The sequence below is a fragment of the Macrobrachium rosenbergii genome, chromosome 23 (assembly GCF_040412425.1).
Source record: "Macrobrachium rosenbergii isolate ZJJX-2024 chromosome 23, ASM4041242v1, whole genome shotgun sequence".
Lineage (NCBI taxonomy): Eukaryota > Metazoa > Arthropoda > Malacostraca > Decapoda > Palaemonidae > Macrobrachium > Macrobrachium rosenbergii.
The window spans coordinates 6,267,723-6,292,722 of NC_089763.1; the positions used below are offsets into that span (position 1 = coordinate 6,267,723).

Genomic DNA, 25,000 nt, shown 5'->3' on the forward strand with positions numbered 1-25,000 from the left:
ATATGCAATTCTTTTTAGTTGTGATTCAATTTTGAACAGGTTTTAAATATCCCCCTAATACATAATTGAAAATCGTGTGAACGCGTGAGGCAAAGTATATGAGGAGAATACGGGTCCGCTCAAGAGATGAATTCCCGCCACGCAGGCTGCAGATCGCGGAGCGAGAACTCCGTTATTCTTAGGAGGCTGCATCTTCAGTGACCGATACTTAATGACTGACTCTCGCCATCAGCTGAACCTCGCCCTTACGGTCACTGAAGATGCCTGTTAATTCTTTTGTGGTTTTTATCGTCCTGCATATTTCCACATGCCATTCCCGGCGCTTATCTCAAAAGAACGCGCGATGAGTTGCATACTTAGAAGGCATTCATTATAAATGCAATATTACCAAGAGTGGAAACTCTTTACCAGAACATTGGCTGTCAAACTCCTTTAACTATGAAAATACAAAGAAAACGGAACTTTGAAACAATTTTTAGGTAAATATTGCTCACCTTTGAAAACATAATTGCGTCTAGAACAATGTTCTCATTTTATTATATCATGATCCACATGTGATAAGCAAAAAAAAAGAATAAATAAATAAATAAATAGATAAAATAAAATTAAATTAAATTAAAGTAAAGGTGAAATTTTGGGCTGTAAATCTCGTCCTGTCTCATGCAGAATTTTGTGGTACTTTTATCATTCTATTGATTTTCTGATCAGTAAAGTCCAGAAATGTGTAGGGTGATAGGTGACCAGCAGTAAAATCCAGGCGCCATTAGCGCGTCAGCTTCCGTGGCCAAATTTGCGCCATTGTCATTTTCGAGAACAGAAGCGCAATCATCAGTGTTTAGAAACTTGGTCCACTCCCAAGGAGCGCGTTGTGAGAGGCAATGGGATGATCCTGAGAACATGAAATGCTGATGGATTAAGAGGCTTCCCTAACGTCAGTTTTATCTAACTTGTAGCATTTCTTCAGCACAAAAAAAAAAAAAAAAAAACACACACACACACAACTTAAGGAATGATGAGTAACTGAAATCTTTTTAAAACTCGTGAGTGAACGACAGACAGAGTTCAAAAAAGCTAATTCATGGCTGAATCCTCTTCATCTCAGATTGAATTATTTTCGAGCCTGGAGGGCTTATTCTATTTCATTCATTCCTATGGAGATTGCCTTATGGAGACTCTGAGAAAGTCATCAGGAATACATCACGATCTCTGGAAAAGGTCTCAAATTTACATTACCTCGACAAAAGACAAAAATCTTGGTTCTCTGAGGATGTGAAAGACGACCTCAGACGAAGAAAACGCACATTAAGGATGAATATCCTTTTTTCTACTCAAACAAATCACTGAGAGAATAAAAACATATAAATGGTCATAATGGATATGAATCATATGAAAATACTTATAAGGTACCTTGTTGAAAAAGTGTTCATTAATGACCAAGACAATTAAACTTTATCACTTAAAAGAAATCTTTGTCCGCATTAAGGAAAAAATAGCACACAGGTTAACTGAAAATTAAAACTAATATGGAAATTCCATTTTCATAGCAGTACAAGAATAATGATGGGACCTTGATTAATTTCAAGTGGGAATTTTAAATAAACATAAATTCTTCAAAGATATCTCAGAATAAAAAAATTGATAATCTTTTCTCGGGGGTAAGTGGCCTCTAAAAATCCATGATGCTCGAAAATCTGTTTGAAATAAATATAACTATGAAGGATCTTTATTTCTCCTTCAATTTGGTTTGTAAAGAAAATTAATGTTTATGAATGAGCAACCAGATAAATATGGCTGAAGTATTATCCATTTAGAACCAATATTTTTTCAGCATTTTGTTAGTTGAAAATTATAATGACTCAACAAAAATCCATAAGTAAAAGAATCTATCTTCAAAACTTTTCGATGAATCATTGTTTTATATCTAAAAATTGCCAAAAGGAAACCCTTAGTTTTCAGAGTGAAATATTATCAAAAAGACATTTTTACTGTTTCGTTTAACATACCCAAATACCGTCAAAAGGAAATTCTTAGTCTTTGTTTTTCAAATGTTTGTTCTCTTCAGAAAGAAGAAAAATCAGCAGACAAGAAATTGAAATACTGTATATGTGAAACCATCTAGCAAAATAACGATGGAAATGACTGACACCGTAAATATAAATCATTCCACTTTTTCCACAAATAAACAGTAAGGTTTTGGTGGCAGAGCCGACACATTTATCTAAATTTCAGGTCTTTTGTGATCATCATTTTCAGTGATTCTTGAGTGATAATTATTTCGAGTAAAGTTAATTAGGCTTTACAGTTATTGCCCTAGCACTAATTTCGTAATGTTATATACATAATATATTATAGGATTTTAATGTATTTATATAAAATGAATAAATAAATATATATACATATATTTAAATGTATACTATATATATATATATATATATATATATATATATATATATATATATATATATATATCACACATAGACATACATATATACATATAATACATTGCCTATGCTTACTATGCAGATTTCCGCTAAAATTTCCTTCCATTCAAAAAAGCAAAAACTTTCCCTCCTGCAGGAGATGATCACGGAACACAAAGAGTCCCTGAATCCTGACGACCCGAAGGACCTGATCGACGCCTACCTCCTGGAGATGAAGGACAGGGGGGAAAATCCGGGGGAGGCTGGGGGCGTTCGCAACGGTAGTTTCCTCACTTTTGCTTCTGCCCCCTTGTATATTTTTAGTCTTTCCATTTCTTGCTAAAGTCCTTGGTTCTATTTTTCTGTTTGCACACACATATGTATATATAAACATATATATATACATATTTATACATGTATATATATGTGTGTGTGTATGTATGCATATACTGTCATGAAAGCAAAGCCCAAAAAATTTTCTCCAGCAATCTTTTAACAGTCGACTAATCTGGGAAAAGTACCAAGCCCAAAGCCAACACAATTACCAGTATCAGTGACTGTAGAGAATGGTCGAAAGCCCTTTAACCCACAACTGATACAAATATATATACTAAATATAATAATGCTTTAGGGAAACGAACTTTGAATCTGCCCCATTAAGAACATCATGAAGATCGCCAAAGGCTCGCTTCCTTTTGCGACGAACTGATAGGGTGCTATAGAGTCTGTAGATAAGTTTCCTATCGGTAAGGATATGAACTTCACCGCCTGTGATAGTTTATCAGTTTCAGCAACAACATAGGCCTAATTTACTGCGTTGTCACGTGGTTCTCACAGACATATCTTAGGTTTTATAGCTTCCAAATTTGATCAGCACCTTACCAAAGGCATAAACATATTCTTCCTAACTCTCTGCGTTCATTAGTTGGAGTGCTGCTTGAGTATTTAGTGACATTATTTTCTGGCTTCTCCTCAGAGACTGACTTGAGAATAGTGCTGTTCGACGCTCTCTTCGCCGGAACTGACACGACGTACAACACCATGAAGTGGATATTCCTCTACTTGGCGGCCTATCCGGATAAGCAGCGGAAACTGCAAGAGGAGCTGGACAGTGCCCTCCCAAGTGGCAGTCTCGTGACGCTGGAGGATAAACCCAGGTAGCTAAAAAAAAAAAAAAAAAGATGAAATGAAAAGAGAGAGATAAAGGACAGGGCGTAGGCCTAACGCTCCTGTCTTGTAAATTACCAAATGCGACAAACCCTTTGATGATTGCCAAAATATAATTTATTCTTTGAATCTTAATTAAGTTTTCTATATAAAGCAGGATGCTTTCGAGATCAATGGGTGAGCGTAGTACTTCTAACATTATAGAAGATAACTGATTACCTATTTTCAATCCACTGCCATTAGTACCATATCTCTAGGAATTTTAAAAGCTCTGCTAAAGCTGCAGATATTTTTCATAATGAAGAGCCGCTAACCTTATACACAATGGTCTTCTTTCATCCGGTCTTGAGACCGGCCTGTTTTAGAGTTGATAGGTAACTGAATCGTATTTCTGCCTCAAGGATTCCCTACACTGAGGCCGTGATCAACGAAGTCCTTCGCATGTCTAGTCTCACCAACGTAGGCCTACCTCACTCTCCGGTCAGGGACGTGGTTCTAGCTGGGTATAAGATCCCTAAGGTAAGAATTACTTTCAACAACATAACAGATTATCTCTACCATTCACAAAAGTCTGATTCCTCCACCCATGTTAACTGGGCAAGTAAGAGAGAATTTCAAGTCAATGGCCCTTGAGGTTGTTCCATATGAATAGGGCTCATCTCCTGAATGATGATAATACTAATAACTGAAGTTCAAACACGTTTTGATGATTGTACATGATTCCAGTTCTTCTTTACTTTTCCCCTAGGGAAGCATGATCATCCCGGTAACAGCATCTATCCATTCCGATCCAAGGTACTGGGATCAACCTGATTTGTTTCTCCCTGAACGCTGGCTTAGTCCAGAGGGAAAGTTTGTCATGAGGAAGGAAGGCTACCTGCCCTTTAGCACAGGTAAATAGCTGGGTACTTTATTTTCGTTTATGGCGAAAAAGGAGTTCTCATCTTTTCTTACGGCAGTATGGTTGGGTGCTCTTCTGTTGCCTTTCTGAACTCCGTTTTCCTTCGCATGTGTGTATAGACTTATGTGTGTAGGCCTACCTAAGCGTGTGTGCTGTTAAATAAACAACCGTGACCAAGGTTTGACAAAAGCAAGCTATAATGACATAACAGTGTAAAGGATGTTATTAAACGAAGTCCCTAGGAGGATATCATTTTTAAAATGTCGATAAGCGGATTATACATTCATCATTATCATCCATGTAGACTATGCCGAGCTCCAGAGGCCGTCACTACTTTTCACACTATACCACACTTAGGACAAGGAAATTTACAAAGTGCCACCTATGACACTTCAGTGCATGACAGCCTCTCTCTCTCTCTCTCTCTCTCCCTCTCTCTCTCTCTCTCTCTCTCTCTCTCTCTCTCTCACGGGAACAAAAAGAAAAAACTATAATTCCAATCACAAACAGTCTGATTCCAGTTTCCACCTTTCAGTATTCACACGGAATTCAATCCCATTTTCCAGACAAAAGCTCATGATTCATGTAGAGTTCATCATCTCCATTTCACAAGCAAAAACATTACCACTCTCACGGAATTCCATTCCATCTTCCAGGCAAAAGATCGTGCGTAGGAGAGTCTCTCGCGCGCATGGAACTGATGATATTCACAGCCACCGTCGCCCAGAACTTCACCATTGGTCCACCAGAGGGAAAGACCATCGACTTGCTGCCAGACTTCGACAACAGGATCATTCACATGGCGAGGAAACAGGATGTCGTCTTTACCAGCAGGAATCCTTGATTTGCACTGCCTCTCCCAACAAAGATAGGAGACGATGTATGCGCCCGAGAACTTAGTCTTTCAAAGAACGGAACTTCCGTTAGACCATGCGCGAGTCTATCTACCTCAAAGTCTAAGTAACTTGGTCTATCCGGTCTCGGGACCTCCCCGAGATGGTTAACTTCCGGGGAAAAGTGTTCGTAGTTAATGATTTGTTCTGATTGCATGATTATTGCCCATATATTCAAACAATCGTTGGAATAAGAATTCATAAATTGAATAATAGGCTAACTGTCTTACCTGATTTATGTTCCATAGAGAGTTCTTTTCTTTCAAATCGTATTGATTCTATTTAGTATGATTAACATTTTGGTGGTCTGGTAACATTAATAAAACAACAAAAATACAACCTCGACTTTTTATAATCTTACGGAGCAGCGTTGCTCGTGCTGGCATAAGGCCAGCTTAACCTAAAAGCAAATTACTTGATTGAGGCTTCGAATTACCTAAACTTTGGTCTCATCTAATTTCCTTAAATTCAGATTGTCTTGGAAATTGTATGGAAAGACTCTAATACAAAATTAATCACGTGGAAGAGGCACCCCAACTATTATAAAATGTCTTGAATACATACATAACATAGCTGTATATATAATGTATCCTTTTATGTAAAATAAGTTTAAAGAAGTTTTATATGCAAATAATGTTAATATTAGGGGTCGTTGACCACTGTGTCTGTCGTGTTTATTTATAGTCTTATTGGCATAAGGTCCCCTTGTTCCAGTGTGTGTGGAGTAATCTACTGCCAGACGCAAGACGCAGTGTGGCTGTGTCAAGAGTCGCAAGTTAGGATGACGAAGGAAGTTTTTATGTGTAAAAAACAGATGCTAAGAAATCAAATAAGTAAGCGCGTACTTGTGTTTATTAGCTGGAACCCACGTCACGATTGAGGTTCGGTATAGAAAAAGCAAACATTGCTGAACTGTTTTTTGTTTTTTTATGGACTTCCGGTCATGTCAATTTCTTACCGTCTGCACCAGTTCTGCCGTTATTTTCGCTTTTCTAGTCACTCACTTTATTCCCGTCCATTGATTTTTCTTCAGTGAAAATATAGCTTTATGTAAAGTCTTTCAAATGTGTTATCACTGGGTATGTGTAGACGAACTTGTTCATCAGACATCACGTAGTTCAGAGACACCATTCTCTTAAACCTGTAGCGAATCTCTTCAAAAGCTGAATTAAAAGAATCTTCTGAGCTTGAATAAATGAAAAGAAACTCACCTTCCTTAAAGAATTCAAAGATGTCCTAAGAACTGAAAACTACACCCTCTCTCAGGAGATATCCACCAGCTTGATTCCAGCTGAGGCCAGTAAGATGAACTGCTGTTTTGAGAGGCCCTGAACAAGGCTAGAACTCTGGCAACGCCATTCCCACCTCTCAGAACTAAGAGGGACCGATGACAGAGGCAGCAAGTCTTTCAGCTTCAACCCAGCTGTCAGGTCTACTATATAAAGTGCCTTTTCACTTTCAAGAGGTCTACTAGTTTCAGCCCAGTTCCCAGGTCTAGTAAACGAAGTGCCTTTTCAAGAGCTTATAACGGAGACAAGAAGTCTATCAGTTTCAGCCCAGTTATAAGAAAAGAAGTGCCTTTTCAAGAGCTTATAACGGAGACAAGAAGTCTATCAGTTTCAGACCAGTTATAAGAAAAGAAGTGCCTTTTCAAGAACCTATGACAGGAGAAAGAACTCTGTTAGTTTCAACCCTATTTTAGGGAAAGAAGAGCCTTTTCAAGAGCTTATGACAGAGGCAAGAACTCTATTAGTTTCATCCCCGCTCTAAAGAGATGTGCCAGTTACAAGGTCTAGTAGACGAAGTGCCTTTTCAAGAGATTATGACAGAGGAAAGAACTCTATTAGTTCCTTCCTCGCTCCAAGAAAAGATGTACCTTTTCAAGAGCCCATGTCAGAGGCAAGAACTCTTTCAGTACCAGACCTGATCTAAGAAAGGAAGTGCCTTTTCAAGACCTTATAACAGAGGCAAGAACTGTATCAGTTTCATTCCCGCTCCAAGAAAAGACGTGCCTTTTCAAGAGTCTATGGAGGAGGCAAGAACTGTCATTTTCAACCCACTCTTCAGGTCTATGAGAAACGTCCTTTCTGAAACATCCCTGACAAAGGCAACAAAGACGTTAGCCTCAGCCTTAAGTTCTAAGGGAAGAAGAACCTTTTCAAGACCGTGTGGCAAAGGTAACTCTATCAGCTTCTCTACTCTAAGATCAGATTAGTTTTCACCCTGCTCCCAGTTCTGTGAGATGAAAGGAGTTTCTTTAAGAGCCTTTGACAAAGGCTGAGAACAGCTGAACCGAAAGCAGAAGGTCCAGAGGATGTCTGAATCCTAAGGACATAGGTAGGAGGAGCCCTCAGGATATAAGAGTAAGGAATTCAGGATGTAAGATGAAAGAATGCTCAGGATATAAGCGGAAGAAAAAAGAGTAGATTTGATCAGTCATTTGCTGCAATAATAATAATAATAAAAATAATAATAAACAGAGGCAGTCTTATAAGACTTATAGTTTCAAAGCTTCTGGTGTGATAGTTATCATGATAATTTTTTGTTTACTGCTCTATTGATAAAGGGTTGCCACATAATCTCGCACCTCAGCCATTTTTTTATTGATTTATCACTTGTGTCAAAAACATCAGATAAATGAAGTTAGAGTTGGTAATCTCTCTCTCTCTCTCTCTCTCTCTCTCTCTCTCTCTCTCTCTCTCTCTCTCTCTCCACATAGACTGTGATCACGTGTCTTATTTCACCATTTAAACTGGTCCTTCCCGATGCACTGATTTAGCGGTTTAGTAACCTGGCGTTACAAAATGGCCGCCAACTACAAGAGGGAATTATTAAAAAAAGATTCAAAGGCGTGAGAGAAAGAGAAACAGAGAGCGATAAGGTTTAGGAATTCTCTTCCAGCCTCTATATCTCCAGGCTGCAAGCGCCTTCCCTCTTGTATGTCTGGTTTCAGAGGAAGAAAACAGATAAAATGATAGAAAATAAATAACTAAATAAAGATAAGGATGTTTAACATGGAAAATAAACACCTCATCCGAAAATATTCGCTGAAATATGCATCTAAAATACTTTTGCTGTACGACATTTGGGTATGGAATGCCCCAGTTGCCTGCCCGGTGAGTGCCCACGGGATGCCACAAGCACTGTATATTGCTTGCCGTTTATACTAGTGACTATCAGGCTATACATACCCATAATTCAAGTGAATAGTCACGCTGACGCAGAAACTATCGGCTAATTCTGTTTAGTTTCGTCGGAAAGAAAGGCAGGTACGTTTTTGAAGAGTATTTATTGGGTGTGGTCAGTGCTTGAATGGGTGACCATATATATATCTATATGTGTAAGTATACAGTATAGTATATATATATATATATATATATATATATATATATATATATATATATATATATATATATATATATATATATATATATATATATATATATATGAATATAAGAAGGCCCATAAAACACTATTTAAACGTTGAAACCATATATTTCTGGCACTAGCTTCTGTGCCCCTGTTCACTGGTAGAATATGGACAGGTGGAAAGTTACAATGGTATATATACAAAAACATAAAGGTGTGACCCTAGGCCTCCGATGTTATGGGTGGCGTTTCTTAAGAAGGAGGAGAATGACCAAATTCCTAGTGGTTTTGGCCTCATTAGCTCCCCGTTTGGCGATGGATCTGGCGGTCGCGTTTCTTGGGTCATCTTCCTCAGGAGGGGTTTGAGGATTAAGGTGTCGATGTCATCCGATTTCCAATGTCCTCTGACAGGTTCATATTGTTGGTTTGATTGATGATAGCAGATTCCAGCATCCTTCTTTTGTATGGACAGCTACTTTGAAAACCAACTCCGCCCCACTTACTCCAGTTAATGACATAGTATACTTCTGATTACTTTATCAGGTACTCATTTGAACTTTTGTGCTAAAGTCCTCTGAGGAATAAGTTGCACCTTACCATGATTTTATACGGAGACGTCGTGGTAGCTTAATGAAATGAATGCCTGTTCCGTTTTCATGATCAGCGCATCTAGGAACGGCAGTTTTCCGTCCTTTTCCCATAAGAAAACAGAACAGGTATGCATTTACAGTATATAGAAAACCACCTTCGCTGTCTCCTACATTCATTTCTTAAGCTACCACGACGTCTCCGTAAAAATCATGGTAGGGTGCAACCTATTCCTCAGAGGACTTAGGATATGTTCAAATGAGTACCTGGATAAAGAATTTAACACGATCCGCCAACACCTAACGCAACTGCTATATCCACCACACATTATCGAGAGGGCTATTAACAAAGCGAATAAAATATACTATAGGAGTCCCACTCACAACAGACAAATAGATTTCAACAACAAAATAAAGCTTCCGTACGATGAAAACATCCAAAAGGCCTCCAACAACTCAGGCCTAACAATCCTTTCATTTTCCATTATCCCAAATCCATCGGGAGTTCGCTCGTTAACGTATACTTAAATAACAAAAGGGAAGAAGCCGGAGTTTACAAGATACCGTGTAGTAATTGTCAGGACATCTACGTAGGCGAGACAGGTAGATCGCTCTTGCAAAGAATAACAGAGCACAAAAGATCAGTACGTTACGCTTCGGAGAGTTCGGGAATTTTCCTACATATCAGAAATACAGGGCATGTCATTAACTGGAGTGGGGCGGAGTTGGTTTTCAAAGTAGCTGTCCATACAAAAGAAGGATGCTGGAATCTGCTATCATCAATCAAACCAACAATATGAACCTGTCAGGAGGACATTGGAAATTGGATGACATCGACACCTTAATCCTCAAACCCCTCCTGAGGAAGATGACCCAAGAAACGCGACCGCCAGATCCATCGCCAAACGGGAGCTAATGAGGCCAAAAACCACTAGGGAATTTGGTCATTCTCCTCCTTCTTAAGAAACGCCACCTCCATAACATCGGAGGCCTAGGGCCATACCTTTATGTTTTTGTATATATACCATTGTAATTTTCCACCTGTCCATATTCTACCAGTGAACAGGGGCACAGAAGCTAGTGCCCGAAATATATGGTTTCAACGTTTAAATAGTGTTTTATGGGCTTTCTTATATTCATATTACACTGTAGTATTACAGAAAAGACATTCATATATATATATATATATATATATATATATATATATATATATATAAATATATATATATATATATATATATATATATATATATATATATATATATATATATATATATATATATATATATATATATATATATATATATATATATATATATATATATATATATATATATAGGCTGTTCAAAAATTACATACAAAGAGCACACTTAAATACATACACACAAAGTTTAAAATAACGTTACACACGGACACATATGGTTACACAAGAGCACATTAAAAATAGTAAAATCACAAAACCCTCAAAATAAAAAAAATAATAAAAAATTTGTCTAATTTTAAGAAAATTCTTTTTTTTTTCCTCTTTCCAATAACAGAGAAACAAAGACAGTAATATACTTATAAAAAAAAAAAAGGGCAGAAGACGCTCACCTTACAATACAAACGATAGAACCACACTAACAGTAAAAGAAAAATATATACAGAAAAAACAAAACAAAAAGATCAGAGGCACAAATAGTAATGACCTATGGCAAAAACAATGGAATTGAGGTAGTTTGCGTGTTTAATGAGGGAACCCGTAGTTTAATGTTTAAAGACTCAAGTATCTGCAGTTTCTGTGCCTGGCCAATAACTTTAAAATCATCATAATTTATCTGTGTTTTGCACTTGGTGGCATGATTTCTTATGGAGGATAGCTCTGGATTGGAGAGTCGGCATCCAGTTCTATAGCTCACCCCCTTGGGCCCTTTTTTCATGAAGAAATCCTTTTTCCTGCAACAATACTTTAACAATAATTGCTTTCCACACAAAACATTCTATAGAATTCTTTCCAGACTACTGAACAAATCATTCAGCCCTACAGTAAATTTTAATGTCCCTAAACTCCCTATATACGCCGTTTTCCCATTTTCACATGATGATAGTTTTAGAAGGGATTTCATTAGGATCGTTCAGAGGTACTTTGGGGCCATTGACGTCAAACTCATCCCGAAAAATCCGAAGACAATCGGCTCATTCTTCGGGTTTAAAGATCGGCTCTGCCCTTTGATGTCGTCTGGTGTTGTTTATGAATATACTTGTCCCAGATGTAGTCTGGGAACATATGTTGGATCCACCAGGCGGCTTCTCAGGGTCAGGCCGACTCTCATAAGGGGGTGAGCTATAGAACTGGATGCCGACTCTCCAATCCAGAGCTATCCTCCATAAGAAATCATGCCACCAAGTGCAAAACACAGATACTTATGAGTCTTTAAACATTAAACTACGGGTTCCCTCATTAAACACGCAAACTACCTCAATTCCATTGTTTTTGCCATAGGTCATTACTATTTGTACCTCTGATCTTTTGTTTGGTTTTTTCTGTATATATTTTTCTTTTACTGTTAGTGTGGTTCATCGTTTGCATTGTAAGGTGAGCGTCTTCTGCCCTTTTTTTTTTTTTTATAGTATATTACTGTCTTTGTTTGTTTCTCTGTTATTGAAAGAGAGAGAAAAAAAGAATTTTCTTAAAATTAGACAAATTTTTATTCTTTTTTTTTTTTGAGGGTTTTGTGATTTTACTATTTTTAATGTGCTCTTGTGTAACCAATTTAAGTGTGCTCTTATGTGTAATTTTGAACAGCTTTATAAATTTTAATGGCTAGTGTTTTAACGTAATTCAGTTTTAGCCGATTCAACTTTTATTAATTTATTTGATTTTCCATAGACTTCCTGATGATGATGATTATGAATCACGAAACATGGAAGCAATAAAAGGAAATGTGAATCTCCAAGTATTTCTAACCTTGACTACAATATATATATATATATATATATATATATATATATATATATATATATATATATATATATATATATATATATATATATATATATATATATATATATAAATTAAGACTTCTAGACATTTTGGTGAAAAACTGCAACTTTTGAAGTATTATATTTAAAGGACTTTAAAATTTAGACTGAAGAATATTTGTTATTCCAAAAAAATATATGCCGTTAATGAAATATGCAAGAGTTTGTATCCTTTTTCGTCTGTCTCTTTGTACCGATCAGTCAATATTTGCCTGACCTTTTCTGTCCGTAATTTTGTACAGACTTATTCTTCCGTTCTGTTTTCAGCTTTGTATGCAGCTATGGGTACGATACAAATATAAGGATAGGCTATATATTTGCTATATATTTTAGACAGTAGGAACTTTCTCCTTGAATGAAAAATGCAAAAGCATTAGAACAGATATTACTTTAATGACAACCAGATACTATATTACAGAGTAATATAAAAGGATTTTACCTACCACTTATCACTACTTTCTTTGCAAGTAACGGAAACAGATATGAAATTTACAACTATTCAAGAAGGTGTCGAACGAATAAAATGAAAGTAACAAAAGAACCTGATTAAACAACACTTCTAGCCCAGCTGGAAACATGTTTGGAATTAACATGGTTACCGAACCGGAGAGACTCGAATTGTATATTATACTTCCCGATTATGAACCGGAAAAAGTCCACAGTTCACGATTCGGACGATTCATTTCCAAGGAGGAGAAATATTTATATCTAGAACTGATTCCAATCACGTCTGTTTTGTAGTATTACAACTCTCATTTGGATTTTGTATTATTAAGCTTTCTCTTGGATTTTGTATTATTAAGCTTTCTCTTGGATTTTGTATTATTACAGCTCTCCTGGATTTTGTTTCATTAAGCTTTCTCTTGGAGTTTGTATTGTTACAGCTTTCTCACTGATTTTGTAGTATTACAGCTCTCTTTTTGGATTTTGTTTTACTAAGGTTTCTCTTAGATTTTATATTATTACAGTTCTCTCTGATTTTGTATTATTACAGCTCTCTTTTGGATTTTGTATTATTACAGCTTTCTCTTGGATTTTGTATTATTACTTCATTATTCATACCAATATTACTGTACAGTACTGTTAATTATTTTACGTAATTTAATAAGTTTTAAATTAAAGAGAGAGAGAGAGAGAGAGAGAGAGAGAGAGAGAGAGAGAGAGAGAGAGAGAGAGAGAGAGAGAGAGAGAGAGAGTATTATTGATAATATATTTAAGGAAGAGAATACTAAAACGTAATCTCTGAAGCTTTGTTGCACTTTAAAAATACATGAGCCCCTCAACTCGGTCACAACTTGTTTTAAATTATATAACAGTTGTTGCCTTCTAGTACTTTCAGAACAATTAAATTTTAGATGTCAAATTTCTGAACTTGAGATGTTAAGGAAAGTAAGTGAGAAAAAAAGACCTGAACATTCCTTTTACTAACCTGAATCTCTTTTCCTTTTATTCTCACATAATATTTATAAGAACAAGTCCTACGTTCTGAGACTGGTTGTCGCTTTCGTTGAATGTCATGCCTTCTAATCAAACCATAAAGGTAGGCATTTTGTTCATCATAACTGAAAAGAATAGATAGCTAAATTATATATGAAGATAAATTTACAAAATACATTGCATAATCTTATTTCCACAAATGGACTTTATATCTCATTACACAGTTACACAGTCCTGTTTTCTAATTTCAATTTCATCAACTAATCATGTAAAATTCAACACAGACAAAAATGGTATTTTTCAATGAACACACAATACACTGATGATTGACAAAGTATACAGATCTCTACTAAAACTATATATACATAGATATCATTAAAAGTCTGAAATGCAAAGCACTGTAATGAGACCTCTTTAAAATGTACCATGAATTCACACATTCTCAACATTTTAAACATGATTTCCTTATCTTCTAGTGATTCTTGCCCACCATATGTCAGGAAATTAGCTATTTTTATTGCTGTTTTCAATAAACACTACAATATTAATTTAGAAAACACTATAGTCTATAATCAACATATTTTTTTAATTACTTCTGGAGATCATGGGGTAAGATGTGGTACTGCAAATTGGACAGGTTGTGTTAACAACTTATAAAATAATATAAAACTGAATTCAACAATACCTGAGAAATTTAAGTCTCAAAAAACCTCATGCTTACTTTTCTCAAATATTTCCTTAACAGCAGAGTAGGAGAGTTATAAGTACTGTATGGAAATTTAGCAAAAACGTGGCAATTCTAAAGATAAATTGCATTTTTTCATAGATATAAAACTTCAAGACTTTTATAGGCTACATGATTATTCTTGGTAGGTACTGGTTTAGTCACTGAAGCCTGTTAACCCATTGAAAGATTTTTACAAGTACAGGTACATTATACCCACTTTTTCCTTTTATATTTTCAGAAAGGCACAAATTAACTCAATACATCAATTATGGGCAAACGAGGTTATTTGAGCACGTTTCATTCTAGAGCATGAACAAGGTAACTGTACTATATTTACTACTATAGGCTATATTTACAACTAAAGTCATGCAACACCAATTTCACCAAGTACCTGGCATCAGTAGCCATGGTCATCATCATCTTTACAGGGTTAACAGTCTCCAAGTATTAGTGATTTTCTTCCTAAATAAAAGTTATTTTTTGCTAAGTATGAAGCTGCTCTCCTATACAGTGGCAATTCTAGGACATATAATCATATATATATAGTGTATTGTGTTCATATGTAATAGCAACCTCATTCTATAATGCATGCAGACCATTATAGAGGCATGAGCTGCAGTTTGAGAAACTTATCATCATAATCATTATTATTATTATTATTATTTTTATTATATTTTTATTAGTACATGCTATAAACTCTTAATAACATTGTGTGTTTGCATGTGCAAACTCACTCTCTCTGCCTGATTGGAGCTAAAGCCTGTTGTTTGCAGGTTAATTTCCATCACTTAGAAGCAATAACTATGTTTAACACTAATGTAAGCCATTTTTGTTGCTGAATGCTGGTGCTACCTAAATCATTAGCCACCCAAATCCAAAAGGTCAAGGTTTGAGACTAGCCTTTCAATTTCAAACATCTAAACAAAGTCTGCACTTTGGCTAACAGTCTGAAATTATTTTTCTTCGGCCACTAACGAGATAACCATCTAGAACTGTTTCTTCAACCACAAACTAGATACCCACCTGGAATTACCTTTCTTCAACCACAAAATAGATAACCATCTGTAATTATTTTTCTTCTACCAAAACATGATGAGTGCAAGTTATTAATACTACATACAAAATAGTTATTACATGTTGAAATTTTTTAATTATGCCATTATAAGGTGATTAATCAAACGAGCTCCATTAGAGAACGAAGTTGTAGCCTCACAGTAAAACAAGAGGTACAGCTTTATGCCAGTTAGATACTGTGGTTTTACCAGACAGGCACTCCTGCTTCAACTGTCTCTCAAGGAGGAACATTTTTATTTCCTCTAGAGATGGAGCATAGGAAATTAATAGTTATTTTTATACAATAATTAATTCTCTATGCATTCCCTCTTTCTCAAGACTTCCTCTCTACACTATGGCCTATAGGCTACATGAGTATACTTTTAATTTTGTCATGACTCCATATCTGCTCAATTATTTCTAAGATAATGTACTTTTAATTTAAACTTTTCACTGCATAATTTTTTGTTAGCCTAAATGGTCTGTAATACTTCATACTTGGTTATATTTATATTTATAGTTGCATAAACACTTGCAAGTGATTTGCCTATTTAAACTCCAAGGCCTTTAGCCTATGTTGCACATGAAATGAGAATATGTTTAATATGGACCTTAATCTTTAGTTATTTTTTTCCATTTTCAGATTAATGGGCTAAAACAAAGAGGACTCAGCCAAATGGTCTGGGATTTGTGCTGAGAATTTATAGTAGTACTTTGCCATACTGTCTATTTCTAAAAGTGTCTAAACTGAAATTTTATAACATAAGAGTTCATCTAGAATTTCCATAAAGTGCTCAGCCTTCAAGGTAGCAAGTGTCCCTCCCATACCACAAAGAGTTTCATACTTTTGTTGAAGACTTTGCTGTCGCTAGCACCCTCAACAAAGTACTGCCTTTCTAAAAGTTAAAGGTGAACAACAGAGTACAGTTCTAAAAGTTAAAAGTGAACCAGTTGCAGTCAAATGCTGGGACATATGAAGTCATTCAGTGCTGAAACTGAAACTGACATTAAATTGGTTTGAAAGGTGTAACAGATGGAGAACAACAGTTACACTTCTGACACAATTGTTAGATGGTGGAGGAGAGGGTTCAAAGTAAGATGGAAGAAAGAATATGAATGAAGGTACAGTTAGGGATTTTGCAGCTAGGGGCGAAGGGATATTGCAAAAAATCTCAAGTAATGTTGTAGTGCCCCGCATGAGGAGTTTTACTGATAGGAGGTTCCCATGTTTAGAACTGTGGGGTCAAGGACCCTTCCTCTTGGACTCAACACCCTCATTTATGTCAAATTAGATGCATCCCTGCATTCTTTTAAACAAGGGCAAAGCAATTTCTTAGACCCAATTGGTAAGAACCTTAATTTTTTGGGTTAGAGTTAGGTTAGGATGTATTTGTTAATTTACTTTTAAGTACTTGTGGCATTCTTAGGGTATCATTTCAGGCAGACAGGGTCTCAGGATACTGTCAGCCAGGTAAACACCCAGCATCCAACGTTTTGGTACATCATTGTATTTCTCTCATATCTGATCCCACTAACAAACACTCTGGTTTTCACTGGGGAGGTCCTTTACAGGAAACAAAATGGGGATGCCAGGGATGAATTATGGGTGAAAATGTTCATTTCGTACAAGAATTAATGTCAAATTCATCAGAGTTACATGAAAACTAATGGAAAAACACCCAGGCTAGTCATATTTAACGTTGAACTTGGATTAGGCAACTGGGTTTAGCCTAAACACAGTAGTTTGTCTGGCTTAAGCCTAAACGTTCTATTCAAAACATCTGGGCAATGCCTTAACAGTCAGCAGGGCACGGCTGGCTTTAGGGTACGGCAGCGGCCTGAGGCCTACTATGCGGTCCGTGGCCTATTAAACAACAGCCGACTGGTCAGTGAAATCACACAAACTGTTATTACCTGTTAAGACACCCCATATTACGTAAAAATCATATTCCTATTTTCTGTCTGACAAATGATTGTTACAGACTAATTTTTACAAACAATTCCACTCCAATAGCTTCTAAAAAAAACATAACAGACACCTTGGTCTTGAACTGTCGACCTAAATGGCCCAGTTCTCCTTTTTCTCTTTTTCCAATTTTCTGGGGATTGGCACGATACACGTTTCATTTTTTTCTTTGGGTGATTCTTGGTGATGTCAGTGCAGGGCAGCCGAAAAGTGGGTTGAGGCACCATGGAAATCAAAGTCCTGGAAAGAATGCATCGATATTTACAAATACTGAACAACGTTCGAAAAAGGTTAAAAATAACAAAAAATTCCATAATTATATTTTGATATGATTTGATGACCTTGCTTTTTATTTATAGTAATAAAATAAATCTATATAAAATCACGATAATATAATGGATTAGAATTTGTATAGAAAAGACGTTAATTTTTAAAGGAAATTCAAATCGTCTCAAAATAACGCATTCATTCCGTTCCGCCCAAAATGGGTTGACTCGTAAATGAGGTGAACTTGTTATTGGTTGAAGGTCTGCGATCTAGAAAGTCCTATTTTTAGAGGCTGTTGGTCAATACTTGTGTTTCCCTGGTTCCTCAAATGCGACTCGCGAGGAAAGATATACACGAATAAAAAGGAATCTTGAGTATAAATGCAAGACCATGTGCTTTACGCTCAGGAGCAATTTAAATCAGATAATGTTCATTGTTATTTGTGAAGCATTTGCGCAAAAATAAATGCAAAATCAATTTAAATATCGAAAAACTGAAAGTTGAGAATTGAGATATCTCAGGGAAAAGGTTGATAAATAAATAAATCGTGAATAAGTTTGTTGTTCAGTGATTAAAATGGGATTGTCAGTTATTTGCAATTTAAGAGAAGATCAAAAGAGAGCTTTCTCGGGGCCTCTTATGGGTTAATTTCTTTTTGTTCTCTCCTTTTTATTGAGATGAAGGGATCACTTTTTCATCATTTTCTTTGCTGAAATCCTCCAAGAATTTAATTTGAAATTTTTTCCACACAGGAAAACAGAATAGAGTTTTATGGATTTTTGCAACGTCAAAATTTACGTCTGAAAGAAAAAATAGATTCGTTTTTATCCCTGGGTATATGTAGCTACAGCGACAAAAATACGCCATTTTTTTTTTTTTTGTTAAAATGGTTTACTGATCATCTTTTTCGCGGTTGTTTTTAATTGTCTATCATATGTTTCATTTTTTAGATATGTCAATGTTCTCTGACCCATCAAGAAGCTGCAACTAAAATACGAAACGTCATTCATTTTATATATTCAGGTGGTGGTTGTTATATCTCGGCGTTTAAGTGACCTAATTATATTTCAAGGAATAGCAACCATCAGGCTTTTTCTTAAAGGTCATTTTCGACGAGAATTTCTAATTGTTCAACTTCAGTTTTTTTACTGGTTACTTAGTAAGAAATTGAATAACCATTCAGTTTTACACAGAAATAATGCTTAGATGGACAATTTTTCAAGAGCTTGTTCGTTTTGGAGAAAATAAAATAATTGATATATCAAACAGTTTTTTCTTGTGAAAATAAAATAATGATATATCAATGTAACCTTTTAAAAACTAAAGCATGACCGACTAATCTAAACAATATAAAGATAGTATCAAAAATTTATATGACTTGACTCGCATCCAGGATTTGTGATTTGTTGTTGGTTTAAATTAAGATTGACAGATGTAGGTTAGCCTTCGAAGTCAGAGCACTGGATCCATAAGGCCTTTGGTGTCATGATGAAAGACTGGAAGATGATGGCTGTGAAAAGACATCTTAGAACTCAAAATGGAATCCGTTAAAGCTAAGGAGTTTGACACCTGTCCAAAAATAAGTCTGAGGAAAAGATGAAAGACAATAGGCACCAGTAAGAAATCTGAGACTATCTCCAAGAAAGTGTGGCGTGATGGACTCTTCAATGTACAGTTCATTGCCCCAATGCATCTTGTTTATGGTGGCTTGTTGTGCGCATTTTTTTATCAATTTAATATAATCACATATAGGTATTGTCACAAAGTGTTCAAGTTACCTCTGTTATCTAGTGTATAATCATTTTTCAAAATTTACCTCACTTCAGCCAGATAACTGAACTCTCATAACAATAAAATTACGACTGAGTACTCTGAAGGCAACACTGAGCTCCCTTTAAAACTTACTAATCAGGTATTTTTGAAATCAGACTTATCAAAACAGGTCCACAAACATTTAACCCAATAACTGTTTTCTAAGGGAAGCAGCTTTGTTGCCCCCAACTGCCAGCTAAGAGTGCGGTCAGCAAAAATTTACGCTACCCAGACTGTCAGCAAAAGTAAAAACACAACATGGCAACCACCCTCCCTGGCGGTTATCTTTTGAGTGCTGGGGCTACGTTAGCTTTTTTTTTTTTATCAGTTTCTGTATCCTATTCCATGTATTTTAACCCATATAAGACTATTAACATATATACGGCCGTTCCCTTTCACCACTGTCACGTATTTATACGTCTGCTCTTTCCAGCCATGATAATAATAACAATTTATCCCTTGGCTATAGGATTATCAGCATGACAACATATGGGAAATAACATTCTCTTAGAAACGACACACGTGCATTGTATCATGTATGGAAGTTTATCTGTTGTATATAAAACTCTTCCTTTTTGACATTCTAGAATTTATAAATAATAGGTTACAACAATTAATCATTCAAATTATAGTTGTTACTAATCATCATATTTTTATTTGACAGGCCGTATAATGTATATATACCATATAATGGTATATATTCGAGTTATCAATATCATAGCCAAACTAAAATGACCACGAACATGTAGTACGTTTTAGACTGCGCCACTTTTCCCAGATCTGATTCATAAAAAACATTGACCTAAGTTTGGATATAGTGTAGATGTGGCAGACGTCGCCACACCTTTCCATGCTAGGTCTGAAACGGTAAACAGCTTGACACTTGCGTATCTGACCACGAAGACGCAAAATGAACTGAAACCTGAAGAATTGAAGTCATACATTAAACTGCTTTAATCAAAAGGTAAGGTGAGGATGATGTAGTTTCAAATTACCTAAATAAATTGTACTAATGCCCGATATCTAGCCCAGACTCACTGATGAAAACAAATGATACAATGCGATAAAAAATAATAGTATTGATTCTTCAAGTGGTGGCAGATTTGTAAATTAACACGGCCATGTCCCGGAACGGCCTCTTTCTTCTGGAAAGCCCGGGGGAGAGATAATTAGGATTTTATGACAGGATTAAAGAACCCCGAGTTGAGGAATGCAGATTAATTGCAATCGGATTATAAGTCAGGAAGAAGTTTGGAAACGTAGCTTCTTTGTTACACACATATTGTGTGTACAGTGTTTCTATATGCACTATAAATGCACATTCACATACATACATATAACATATATATATAATATATATATATATATATATATATATATATATATATATATATATATATATATATATATATATATATATATATATATATATATATATATATATATATATATATATATATATATATATATATATATATATATATATATATAAATATATATATATATATATATATATATATATATATATATATATATATATATATATATATATATATATATATATATATATATATGTGTGTGTGTATGTATATGTGTATATAATATACATGCCGTGTGTATTTATGTTCATACTAACTCTAAATGCATTACAATTTCAATAAACATATATATATATATATATCTTGCCAAATGGAAAAAAAATACTGTGGGGTAAGACATCACTAGGCCAAAAGGGGACAAAATGGGGCTGATTTGGGAAGTACTTCTCTGAAATGGGCTGGTGCTGCTTGTAGACTTAGTGACTAAATAAACTCTATGGGTACATCATACGTCATTTCTGTATACATATTACTTACTATCTCGCAAAGAATACTGTGGAGTAAGACATCACTGGTACTAAAGGGGTTGGGTATAGGAAGGGGGGTGACATGTAAAAATTACCAAAAACGATTAATAGTTATACTCTCGATGCCCTTTAATCCAAGTTCAACCCCGATAGGAAGAGGGGTGAGAAGGGATAAAACATAAAATGTAAAAAATGACAGATATTAGTGTCTAATCCGTAGTTTTCAGGACTCACTGAGATGAATAGTAAATGCCACTTGAGGGACAAAAAAAAACATATACAAGTTCAGCCTGGAATAGAATAGAGTTGACTAAATTAACTCTAAAATGTCAAAAAACATTTCTGGCAATTTAATTGAAGAAAGAATACCGGGGAGGGACATCACTATAAGATTTATAGAGAGAGAGAGAGAGAAAGATTAGAGAGTTTTTAATCCAGTTCAACCCTGATAGGAAGAGGTGAGATATAAATATAAATATATAAATATATATATTATGTCTAACTGTAAAGGACGCTGAGATGATATATATATTGCATTATATATATAAGTATATATATAGGTTGAGATGAAATATAAAATGTCAAATATTTGTATATATATATAAATATATATAGGAAAGATAAATATATATATATATATATAGAGAGAGAGAGATATATATATATATATATATATATATAGAGATATATAATATTTATTATGCTATATATATATATATATATATATATATATATATATATATATATATATATATATATATATATATATATATATATATAATGTGTGGGTTGTGTAATATATATATATATATATATATATATATATATATATATATATATATATATATATATATATATATATATATATATATATATATATATAAATTTTATCATTCTTCAAAAGTGTAAATTGAATGAGTCATCCAGCAATCTTGGCCTGAGATGCATTAGCTAATAGTCCTATAGAAAACACTCCTCTTAACTGATTGTGGTGGGCCTTTTACCAGACCTACAATGGACGGTCTCACAGCCTCTATGGCTCTCCTGGGAGTGGTTCCATCCTCTTTACATCCAGAGTTCCTCTACAGACACAGGATCGATCAGCACTGAAGGAGACCCAAGACACTTTTTCGAAGTCTGCGCCCATCGCTTCCGACGGGTTCTCCTTCGAAGTATTAGAATGTTTTCGTTCATTTTTGACGCTATGATAGTTCTGTACCAACCATTCTTTGTAAGGTTATAAATAACAATGTTGAATGGAAATAAGCGGAGAAAATATTTCTGAAGTAAATTGCAACATTAGTTCAGTAATTACTTAACACGAATAAACAATAATTTTATTAATTATCGTAATAGCGAAGTAGTGACGATACGGTGCCATTACAGAAAGGAGAAACGAAAAGCAGACTTGTAATCACACCGATGTTTTGGAAATAACAAGATGACAACTCAAACAGGATGAAAATACGACTGTTGACACTAACCATCCTACTCTCCGTTTCACCAATCTGACAATATGCGTGTGGTATTTTCGCAAAGATACTTATCTTTGTTTGTTACCGCCTGTTAGAATATATTTTCTTTGTCAGTTACTGAAATATGATACAATTATGCAATATTATGTAAAGAACTGAAGTTGCTTGGCAACTCCCGACAAGTGGTGAGTCCGTGTAATTTGCGTATGGATGGTTGAGTGCGCCGTGTGGTTCCATAGTGACGCTGGTGGGGTACGCCGAATGTTCAGGCTCAAGAAATCAAAGATTAATTCAGTGATTTTTCCAGGCAGCTTATATTGCATTGACGCCGGCCGTGAGAGACAGTGGAATTGACTGTGACCTGAGGTCGAAACAATAAACAATAATATGCAACGAGTTGATTCAGTCTTGATGGAAGAAACATGTGATACACAATGAGAGAGAGAGAGAAGAGAGACTTATTAATGGCGCCCATGCCGAAACACTATCCTGGACTTGGTGAGGTTGAGAGGGGTGAATTTTCTCAGTGATTTTTATTGTTGTTGGGCTGAGAGAGAGAGAAGGGTTTGGATTTTGAATGGGCAACTCCAACGCACACATGTTTTCATACATCTAAGGCCTGTCCACACTTGGAAACATTATTTGGAAACAATGTTGAGAAACTGTTCCCAAACAGTTTGGAGACTGTTTCCGAAAACTTGATTCCAAACAGTTGGGAAACAGTTTGCAAACTGTTTGGAAACAGTTTGCAAATTATATGTTAAGTGTTTCCAAACAATGTTTTCTGTCTACACCTCAAGTCTTCGTCATGCCTGTGATGAGTGTAGAGGTTGCTGCAGCAGCGTCTGCATTTTACTTTGCACTTTTGATAAAGTCAAGGAAGGCCAAGAAAAAGCGAAAGATATGGGTGAGGAAGTTTTTAAAAAAGGCCCTATGGCGACTTGCTTTTAACGGAATTGAGATTAGATGGAGGAGGTTTCACCAATTTTGTTCGGATGTCCACAACTGACTTTGAACAACTTTCACGGATGGCGGCTCAAATATATCTCGAAAGGATACAAAATACAGAAAGGCTATTACACCCGACATCAGATTGGCTATTACACTGAAGTATCTTGCAAGTGGAGGTTCCTTTACGAGCCTCACATCATGTACACCTTCAGGATATCGAAGCAGACCATCTCAGCTGTGGTTCCTGAGGTCTGTGAAGCTTTGATCTCAGCACTGAAAGGGTATGTTAAGGTAAGTAAACCAGAAGTATTCATTGTTTTATTCTCTCTCTCTCTCTCTCTCTCTCTCTCTCTCTCTCTCTCTCTCTCTCTCTCTCTCTCCCGTATGGCATTTAAGAACAATATGAAAGGTGTGTTTACTAGAAAAAAACATATTTATGTTGGAATCATATTCTAATCACAATAATCACTACATGATTGGGGAGGGAGAGCTACTTGGAGTAGAGGCACCACTTGGGGCGGTAAAGTACTGTGGGATGGCTTGCGATGTTGACACTGGAAACCCTGAATTATACCTTTGTCCTGTATATGAAGTGTGCTGGGTGAATTGAGTCGCCCTCCCCGAAATATCCCATATCCAAGTTGAAAATGATTTCATTAATCTTATGCTGTGCCATTGATACCTCAAAGACAGAAGTCCGCATGATCTCAGTTTATGGGCAACATTTTCACCTAACACATGATATTCATCCGTGTGTGACATGTTGTGCTAGAGACTTCATCAAGTGAAATGCTTCTTTCACTTCGTCAGCAGGCCTTTTAGCTGACGAAAGACGGGGCGGGGAATCGCTCTGAGGTGTTTCAGCTTGACGTGGACTCTCAATTACAGCATCAGTTTCTTGCTCAGAATCAACTTCAGCAACCTGAAAGAGAACAGAAACACTTATAAATATCGTTGTTGTTGTTGTTTTTGTTGATATTATTGTTTGTTGGCAGAGTTCTTACTATTACATTGTTTTTAATATCATTATCATTGTTATAATTGTTATGCATTATTGTTATAATTATTGTTATTCTCATTATCATTATTGTTATCTATCATTATTATT

At 35.5% G+C, this 25,000-nt stretch overlaps 1 protein-coding gene and 1 pseudogene across 1 annotated transcript; one reads left to right on the top strand and one right to left on the bottom strand.

The window, feature by feature from the left end:
• Positions 1–2,575: 2,575 nt before the first annotated feature.
• On the top strand, positions 2,576–5,720 carry LOC136851241 (cytochrome P450 2L1-like). Its single transcript, XM_067125196.1, has 5 exons — positions 2,576–2,701; positions 3,397–3,577; positions 3,989–4,106; positions 4,336–4,480; positions 5,145–5,720. Exons 1-5 carry the CDS (start codon positions 2,581–2,583, stop codon positions 5,330–5,332), a joined length of 753 nt encoding a protein of 250 aa, XP_066981297.1. The 5' UTR covers positions 2,576–2,580; the 3' UTR covers positions 5,333–5,720.
• Positions 5,721–6,643: 923 nt separating this feature from the next.
• The window catches only part of LOC136850978 (uncharacterized), a 19,995-nt pseudogene continuing 1,638 nt past the window's right edge, over positions 6,644–25,000 (bottom strand).

What these genes read in the sequence shown, in the direction of transcription:
- LOC136851241 (XM_067125196.1), top strand. Translation starts at nt 2,581, where the DNA reads ATGATCACGGAACACAAAGAGTCCCTGAATCCTGACGACCCGAAGGAC. An exon ending in GGCTGGGGGCGTTCGCAACG is followed by an intron (nt 2,702 to 3,396) that starts GTAGTTTCCTCA and finishes GCTTCTCCTCAG; the next exon opens with AGACTGACTTGAGAATAGTG. An exon ending in ACGCTGGAGGATAAACCCAG is followed by an intron (nt 3,578 to 3,988) that starts GTAGCTAAAAAA and finishes TTCTGCCTCAAG; the next exon opens with GATTCCCTACACTGAGGCCG.